This window comes from Myotis lucifugus, unplaced genomic scaffold, assembly GCF_000147115.1.
Source record: "Myotis lucifugus unplaced genomic scaffold, Myoluc2.0 scaffold_102, whole genome shotgun sequence".
Lineage (NCBI taxonomy): Eukaryota > Metazoa > Chordata > Mammalia > Chiroptera > Vespertilionidae > Myotis > Myotis lucifugus.
In genome coordinates, this window is record NW_005871150.1 from 3,387,691 (window position 1) to 3,397,414 (window position 9,724).

General features: G+C 39.2%; 1 protein-coding gene across 4 annotated transcripts in view; it reads right to left on the bottom strand.

The window, feature by feature from the left end:
• The window catches only part of CUNH4orf47 (chromosome unknown C4orf47 homolog), a 12,756-nt gene extending 3,860 nt beyond the window's left edge, over nucleotides 1-8,896 (bottom strand). For 3 of the 4 annotated variants that reach the window (XM_014459058.2, XM_023757131.1, XM_006092666.3), the window contains exons 1-5: nucleotides 8,768-8,896; nucleotides 6,348-6,530; nucleotides 4,489-4,708; nucleotides 2,024-2,161; nucleotides 1,844-1,919 (exon numbers count right to left, since the gene is read on the bottom strand). In XM_014459058.2, coding sequence (XP_014314544.1) covers nucleotides 1,844-1,919; nucleotides 2,024-2,161; nucleotides 4,489-4,708; nucleotides 6,348-6,468 — 555 coding nt within the window. In that variant the 5' untranslated portion in view covers nucleotides 6,469-6,530; nucleotides 8,768-8,896. The remainder of the gene's footprint in view (nucleotides 1-1,843; nucleotides 1,920-2,023; nucleotides 2,162-4,488; nucleotides 4,709-6,347; nucleotides 6,531-8,767) is intronic. The other variant, XM_023757130.1, reaches the window with a different exon arrangement.
• Between the last annotated feature and the right edge of the window lie 828 nt (nucleotides 8,897-9,724).

The following is a 9,724-nucleotide window of genomic DNA, read 5'->3' on the forward strand; positions in this document are numbered from 1 at the left end:
CACTCAGAACCTACACTTGTTCTCGAGAGGAAAAATGACTTTGAGAACACACTATACCTCTACTGTGTCTTGGGGGAAGGGAAGGGGGAGGAGGGGGAAGGGGAGGGGAGGGGGAGAAGGGAAACAGAAAAATATCTGCAGAAATAATAGCTGAAAATATTCTAAATATAATGAAAACTATAAATCCACAGATCGAAGATGCTCAACAAACCCCAAGCATAAGAAACACGAGAAAACTACACCAAGGCAGATCACAATCAAATTGCTCCAACGAGTGATAAAGAAAATTTTAAACGTTACCCGAGGGAAAAGAGACAGGACAAAATAACCATGACAGCAGATACCTTGTCAGAAACAATTCAAACAAGAAAACAGTGGAATAATCTCTAAATTTCTAAAAGAAAAAGCAATGGTACATTTAAAAAATTATTTCCAGAATTAATTTTAGGAAATCCAAGATTTATCACTTATAAATAATAAGTTATGAAAGTAAGAATAAAAGAGTTCTATCTACTGTAAGGAAAGAAAAGTATCTTATACCCATAAAGTTTAGGATGGAAGACTAATTACTGAGCCACATGTATTTATATATTATGTATTATTACTATTCCTACAGATGAAAAGCAGTTTATATGTAATTTTATATAAACTGAATAATCCATACAAAACAGAGATGCTTAATTTCAAATGACCAAGGCTTCTCCCCAATTTAATGGAAAACTTTTGGGTTTGGACAACCCATTTGCCAAACTGATCTCTATCCTTCTATCTCACAGCCCACCCAATGCCACCTGAAATCACCACAGCAAAATGATGGAAAACTGCACGCCTAAAAACACAAAAACAAAAACACTAATTAAATGGCTGCCATTTAATTTTTGTTGCTTAATGTCCAACACATTGGACTTTTCATTACTACCAGCTCTCTTTAAGTTACACTGATATTGTTAAATTATGTTGATCTTTTTCCAAAATGTATAAGGGTTCCTCCATTCATATGTAGGCGCTCTCCACATAAGTGAGTATGTTTCATTATACGTCAAATATTGTATGAAGTGAGTGCAAAAGGCATATAACAGTTACGTTTCAGTGTTTATTTCTGCTCTTTAATGAAGTGAGGAGTTTTCTCCGTCCTTTCACTCTCTCTTCTGTAGGCATCCGTCTATTCTCTACTTCTACTTTCTCGAGGTTCTCCATCACTCCTCCATTCCATCACTCACCCTAATGGAGGAGTACTCCCACTACTTTGTTGTGGTGGGAACATGGCTAAGGGTTAGGATATGACTCCTCTACTCAGAATAGAAGGTATTTGATCAGGCTGAGTTAACAGAAGTCTCACAGCTAGTTCAGAGAGAGGTGAGAGCTGTGGTAAACTACAGCAGCAGGTAAAAAAGCTCACGCAGGGAAGAGCTGAAGGGATCTATAGTAAGATGTGGAAATCTAATATCAAAAATGAAATGTAGCCCTAGCTGGTTTGGCTCAGTGGACAGAGCGTCAGCCTGCGGACTGAAGGGTCCCAGGTTCGATTCTGGTCAAGGGCATAAGCCTAGGTTGCGGGATTGATCCCCAGTAGGGGGTATGCAGAAGGCAGCCAATCAATGATTCTCTCTCATCATTGATGTTTCTATCTCTCCTTCCCTCTCCCTTCCTCTCTGAAATCAATAAAGATATATTTTTTTAAAAAGAAATGTAAAACTATCACAATTCATAAACATCAGTCTGCCCGCCATTGCCCGAGTAATACAAACGTGGTAAACAAAACAAACCATCATTAGATCACAAGTGAATTCTCTACGTCAACAAAATGAGAAAGGTTGAAAAAAGCTAAAGCAGATTATTTTACCTTATAATTTAGTTTTGCTGCATCATAGACATCAGCGGAGTGTGTCAACTGTTTACCTATCGTAACATTTGCATAGCTAAGGAAAGAAAATGAGTAAAGGTGACTTCCAAGTTCAGAAATTCTAAATTTTACCTTTTAAAGTTCAAAACAAATGATATAAGAGTATTAAATATAGCTTACCCATATCCGGTTCCTTTCTTTCCTGGGCTTGTGTATAAATTCTTCCCAGGTGCCTCATACTTTTCTCTGGGTTTGGCCTGTGCACTGAAGAATGGGACTGGACCACCTATTGTTCCATAGTAGCTTCCTACTCCACATCTTACAGTAAAAAAAACACAGAGCAGGTTAAAATGGCCAATTGTGCGTTATATATATTTTAGCACAATTTATAAAAATGTTTGAAAAAGGAGCAAAATATATGCAATGGAATTGACTTGCTTAACTTTGGTAAGAAAAAAAAACATTTCTTGCTAGTTTCTAATCCAATTTTCCCCATTTTTCAGACAAGTTTGAGATGAGTTTTTAATTGTTTATGCTTATTTTAAATGTTCATATAAACAAAATTCTTAATCTCTAAGAAGTTAAAATACTTTCTATTAATCTCATTAACCATAACAATAAATAGACCTTTTTGTGTATTTAGGTGAAGTGAGCTACTTTATGGCAAATTAGCTAATAAATGGCCGATTACTTCTGACCATCCACTCACTGGAAACTATACTTTCAAAAACATACAAGTATTGTTTCTGCTGCTGATGGCATAATGAATCTCACAACATTTTGCTAATTTTCTTTTTTTTTTTTTTTTTTTGGTTCATACTGATTACTTTATTATAGAAAAAAAGTCTTTTTTAAATTTTTTAAATTTTAATGTTAAATTTTCTGGACCCACAATATATATTTAATCATTAAACCATTTACCACCTAATACTTTATTTTAACAAATATTATCTTTAATAAAATGTTCACAAGAAGGATAACTAATGTTAGTAATAGTCATAGCCTCTATTTTCCAAGTTATCAATGAAGTAAACAAATTTTAATAATCAGTAAATGGTACCTTATTATCATCAAAACTTGACACTGGTTATACATTTGAATTAAAATTTTTAAAAACTAGAAGACATCAATATTGGTTACTTATTATCTCTGGCCTACAAATAAAGTTTCCATTAGGAGAAAATACTCATTTTTATTAATTGATATTTATGAATATATGTCATAAAATAAAATATAAGGAGATTAAAGCAATGACATTGCAGATAAAAGGTCCATTATCCACAAGCATTATCTAAGTAGAATTTGATTTAATGCAAGCAATAAATATCGGTACATTTAAAATTTATTAAGTGCCTGTGGTTCCATAATTTGGTGGTGAGTAAGTACCAGTATAAAGGCTTCTTATTTCTACTACCAATCTCTCTTTTTGGAAACTTTCTGTATCCACTAAATTACAGATTTTTTTTCTCATACTAGGGAGATTTAAAAAGAAAGAAAAATTAGTCTAACTACAAAACTGTTATTATTTTTTGACTGACAAATGAATATTATAATCCAGCGATTTTCAAGTGGTGTGCTACAAGAATTTTAAAAATATATGCAACCTGACTACTTAGTCAGGGCCACTGACTTCTTTTCCCTTAGATTGTCAAATTTAAAAAATGACCATGGCCAACACAACAATAGTGTGAATGAATCAAAATTATACCTATTTTGCCCCGGCCAGTGTCCCTCAGTGGTTAGAGTGTCGGCCTGCACACAGAAAGGTCTGGGTTCGATTCCTGGTCAAGGGCAAAAACCTGGGTTGCAGGTCGATTCCCAGTGGGGGACAAGGGGGCGGGGCATGCCGGAGGAACCCAACACACGTTTCTCACATCCATATTTCTCCCTCCCCCTCCCTGTATCTGTCTCTAAAATTGATGGAAAATATATCCTCAGGTGAGAATTAACAACACACAAAAAATTATACCTATTTTTTTTTATCAAACTGGCAAAAAATATATTTTTTGATGTTTGCAAAATTTTAGTAATTAGTTTATGTTAGCCATAAGATGAAAAAGGTAGAAAATCACAGTTATAAATTAATGTATCAAGGCAGCAATTTCCAATTATTACCACAAGAGGTCAAAGTTCATGGGGGGAACACTTAAAAATAGGAAAAAGTTATTTAAAGGGTAAAATAACCATATTACATGTAAAGGATTCTTAACATATTTTTGATGATTTAACTTCTCTATCAAAAAAGAAGCCTTCTCCTAATTTTGCTTTTTTATTGATACTTTGTAAAAGTTTTTTTAAAAATAGAAAAAACAGGGCACAGATATGATGACCTAAGGTGATTTTTTCCCCCTGACTACTTCAAGGTTTTTTATCAAATTTATTTTCATTATTTAGTTGGCCTTTATTAAATAAACTAATAGAGAACGGTAACATAAATAATCCCAAATTTAATGTGATAAAGACAATCAATTTAGTGAAAAATACTTGCCAACTTAAATCTCCCAATATAACTATCCCCAGTCAAGACAAAATAACCAAAGGATCATGCTTTAAAAAGTGAATCATACAGGATAAGTCAGTCCTGTGGAAGGGCTAGAGGAGAGAAAGTTGCAGATGTAGTCAAGAGTTTTCCCCCAAACACTTACGGTTTTTTATCTCCGTTAGGAGGGAGGAAAGCTTTGCCTAGATTTTTTTTTGCTTCCTGCATCATATGCTTTCTCCTCATTTGATTCAGATTCGCATAACCTTCACCTTCAAAAATCCTTACAAAACGGGGCTCAAAGTAACCCGGCTGGAGATCTGACATTTCTTTGGATCCCCCAGGGAGCATCTGTTTTTTTTTGCTGGCAGCTTCATTAAAGGGCCCTTTAAAAATAAATTAGGAACATGGTAATTTTGAGCTTACTAGTCATCAAAGAACATGACAAATAACAAAAAAAAGTTTCAAAATGTGGCATGGGCCAATAAGTTTTGAGGCCTAAAACTTGTTTCAAAGCTCTGTGTGAAAGGCTATGTTGACAATAAGACCTAAGAGCAGGGGTCCTCAAACTACGGCCCGCGGGCCACATGCAAATACAAATACTGTATTTGTTCCTGTTTTGTTTTTTTACTTCAAAATAAGATATGTGCAGTGTGCAAAGGAATTTGTTCATAGTTTTTTTTTTTCAACTATAGTCCGGCCCTCCAACGGTCTGAGGGACAGTGAACTGGCCCCCTGTTTAAAAAGTTTGAGGACCCCTGCCTAAGAGGGTTACATTATAGACTGTGAATTTCAGAGCTGGAAGAGACCTTAGAGCAGCGGTTCTCAACCTGTGGGTCAATTTTTTTAAAAACAATGTAATGTTTTTTAAAAAACAACAGTTCAAATATCCATCATGAGAACATATAAATAAATTGTGGTATATTTATACAATAAATATACTAGTAGCTCTGTAATTTTTTGAAAGACTTTTTATAAATATTTGGAACTTCTTTTATAATTTGGATTAATTTTAGAAGTCCTTTTGTGATATAAAGTGTTTTTTGAAATGCAAACAATCCTTAAATCAACTGGTTATTTCAATGTGAATTTGTATCACTGATTTTTTACCTTAAATTTTTGAAAAGTAATATGTTCACATCGTTCCAAATGCAACAGTATAAATATTTATACAATAAATCTTCCCCCCACACTTGGCCACTCAGTTCCTCTCCCACAGGCAATCATGATATTAAATTTGTTTCCCAAAGAATGTTTAGGCATGTTCCAATATATATTTTCATATATTTTCCTCTCTATTTTTAGTGTTCAGCATAGCCCATACACTATTCTGCACCTTAATTTCTATTTCATTTAATAACATACCTTGGAGGTGTTTCATATCATTGTATTCTTTTTTATTGCCACATAGAGGTCATTCAATAGCCAAAAATTTAAGACATTTTAAATGATTATTTACTTTAGCTCTCATTTATAACTCTTTTAAACAACCACTTGGCTATTCATTTAGCATTTTATTTTTCAAGAGGAATCGTAGATGGCCTTTTCAGGTACAAATGTGAACACTATTTGCATAGTAGAGTGTCCCATTTAAGGGGGAAAAGCTAAAAACAAAATATTCTGGGAGAAAACTGCCATGAAACCTTGGAAAGAAATAAAATTACGAGGAGAATACTTAAAGAAAGGATAGTGCAAAAAATGAAATTCTCTTAACTCTATTGAAATTTCTCAAGTTTATTCAACTTTAGAACTAATACTTTAAAATATGGACCATTAAAAATATCACTTGGGCCCTACCCAGGTGGCTAAGTTGGTTAGGGCATCATCCCAATACGCCAAGGTTGCAGGTTCGATGACAGGTGAGGGCACATACAAGAATCAACCAATGAATGCATAAATAGGTGGAATAACAAATGGATGTGTTTGTGTTTCTCTAGATAAACAAATAAATTTAAATATCACTTAACCAAATTTCCATACAGAGAATGTCCACGATTAGGCTGTAAAGAGAGCGAATGTACTTACGATCAAAATGTGACACATATTTATCACCAACAGTTATATATTCCATCTCACTGAAGAGGCCAATCCTCTCCATATCAGATTTTGTTCCTTCTCCAGGCATTGTTGCGTCTCCTGGAGGCATTCCCTATATCAGTAACTTCAAAAGGTTCCTTTGGGCTACTTCTATTATAGCTCAAGCCTACCCTACGATGAAAAATACAGGAGGGAATGTTTAGGAAAACGGTGATTACTAAATTTCAGTCTCAATTACCTTCAGTCTGAAAGTGAATGTTCTCTATAAAACAGTAGTCCCAAACTATGAGGGGAAAGAACCTATTTTGTGGGGCTAAGGCTGATGGTATTCAAAATGATCACCGTGAGCCCTCCCGTTGGCTCTCCAGGTGAAATACCCACAGGCTACAAAGTGTGTATGATTACGTTGTTGCATTGCCATTCCTCTTCTGTAAATGATAAAATTATTGCTGTAATAAGTTGCAGTGAGATATAAATACTGTGCAAACAATAGCCCTCCTTTGAGTGCAAGTTAGGTTTAAAAGGCATCATTAACTGGGGCAGGTGTTTTCAGTTTAGATCAAATGACTTAAACATACTGCACTGTCCCTCATCCTGAAAATTAGAACTTAGCTTTTCAGAATGCACAACACGTACAGGTATTACCCTCTAGGTCCTGAGTTTTTTCAAATTTCATGGGGGGAGAGAACAATTTTCTAACCAAGATAAAAATACAGAACAACAAAACAAACAAAAATCCACAATGACTTCAAAGTATCTGTTAAAGGGTAGAAGGCCAACTGTGATTTCCTTTTGCAGTATCACATTAACTATGCAACCACTTACTTAGGTACTATTTTCATAATTAGACGTGTCCTAAAAAGGAGGACCAAAGGCTAAGAATACTTGCCTCCATTTTCTCATAATATTTATAAAACGCCAATTTGATTTAGACACTGGGCATACATCAGTAAATAATTCAAACACTGGCTTATGCCTTGAATGTAGAAGAAGTTGTTTCACCTGAGCATGAATCATTGCTAGTGTGTAATATCAACGAGACAAGAGAAGATTCTGGTTAAACTAGAGCTAAGAACATACAACCCTTCCCTCCAGCCTACCTCTCCCTCTGATCAGGTACTCTTTAAAACTAGACGGCAGTCATTTGGGGAGTGCTCCTTCATGTGCATGGTATTTCAAAGCTCCATTCCCACTGCCTCCCCACAAAAAGCTCACAGAGTGCTACCACCCTCATCTGCCACCTGGGGACACTGCTCCCTCTGAGCTCCAGTTGTCACCGGTGGAGCCCTCCCCAGCACAGGACCATGGCACATGCTGTTTCGCTTTAGGCAGGTTACCAGTCCTTCACTGAGCCAAACCCTTTCGTTCCCCCAATTAACACTGAGCCTTCGTACTACTCAGTGCATTCATCACTGTAATTCCCTCTATCATAGCCACAGGCGCTTCTCTTCCCATGCCATCATCATGTTACCTAATGGGTTATCATTGTACATCCACTTGTAGGGATCCTTTAACAATTGTCTTAACACACACACACACACACACACACACACACACACACTAAATTATTGGCTCTACAAAGGCAGGATCACAATACTAGAGGCCTGGTGCATGAGATTCATGCACTCAGGGGGTGTTCCCTCTTGCTGTCTGGGACTCCTGGGGGGCGGGGAGGATGTCTGTCTGCCAACTGGTGGACATCCCTCTCACAGTCCAGGACGCTTGCAGTCCAGGACCCCTCGCTCCTTACCGCCCTCCTGCAGTGGAGGCAGGAGAAGCTCCAGCCACCACCTTTGGGCTTGCCAGCTTTGAGCCCAGCTTCTGGCTAAGCGGTGCTCCACCTGTGGGAGCGCACTGACCACCAGGGGGCAGCTCCTACATTGAGCATTTACCCCTGGTGGTCAGTGTGCATCATAGCGACAGGTCATTCCTCTGTTCAGTTGATTTGCATATTAGGGTTTTATTAGATAGGATTCCCAGTGTCTGCACAGCACTTGGTGCAACAGAGAGAAAACAGAAGTTCCTGCCTTGACTCTTTCCACTACTTAACTCTTCTTGAGCAACATTTACAAAATCCTTTATTCATTTATTTAGCAAATTCATTGCAAGCTCCTCTTCTGGGTAAGGCTCGTTGGTAGAAGCTCAGAAAACTGAGATTTTCAAAGGCATAGATGCTGCCCCAGGGAGCTACACTGAACATAAGTATAAGACAAGCGGAACCTGGCAAGTTCCCTCCGAAAGGATGGAGAAAGGTGCCGGGGGTGGGGGGTGCAGGAGGGGCCGAACGCTTCTGGCTAACGAAAGCTTCTGGCTAACGTGATGAGGGGAAAGATTTCCCATTAGGGAGACGGAGGCTCAGAGTAGCTGGCGGCTGCGAGGACCAAGTCACCTCTCAGAAGGGAAGTCACCTCTCGGAAGGGCACTCAATCCGACCACCCAGACCAGACCGTCTCAGCTGCTGGAGAGCCCAGGGCTGCGAGCCACCAGGGAGCACACGCTTCCCACCCGGGACCTCGCCGAGCTGAGCCTCACGCTCGGCGAACCGCTGGTGTTTATTGTGACGCGTTGCCCGGAGGACAGGAGAATCCATTCCAAGGACGCTGCGGGGGACACGCGGAGACTTCGAATCCTCATCGAGCAACGCGCGGAAAGACGTAGGAGTGGGTTGGGATACGGATGATTCAACCAAAAAAAATTCTCTTAAGTTTTTATAAGCTTTATTGTATAAATAAACTTTAATATAATTAATTACAATAAGACTTCTGCTTTCCGCACTATTATCTATCCTCCGGGAGCTGTGGAATGGTACACCCCTTACGTGTGCCGCGGGGCGTGCTGGGAGTTGTAGTCCGCCTTCCCAGGCCCCGCCCCTCAATGACGACACTTCCAGACCAGCCTCCTGAGCCTTTGGCCAGACGTCAGCGCCTCTGCACCGCCACGTTGCAGACATGGTGAGTACCTCTGCTCGCCACCGACCCCGGCTTCTCCCCCTGGGACTTCGGTGGCCGCCACGAAAGGAGCTAGTCCCGCCGGAGCCCACGATGGCAGCTGCGGACTCCGTGGCTCGGGCCGCCCCGCCCTGCCCTCGGCCTCCCCGCTGGGGCCGGAGGGACCTCACCCCGCACAGGCCTTGATCCCCCAGCGCGGCCGCGTTTGGACACGCGCTTCCTGCGCCTCCTCCTTGCGAATGCATTTTGAGGACCACGGATTATTCGGCGCTTTTGAAGGTTTTGAAGAAGGATTGGATCTTGGAAAGATGAATAACTTTCTTCAAACACTCTCAGTAACCGTGATGTGACACTTTCCGGTTTCCCTCGCGTGCAGTGGTTCCTCCAGGGTCCTGCAGCCCTCGCCCTAACAGGAGG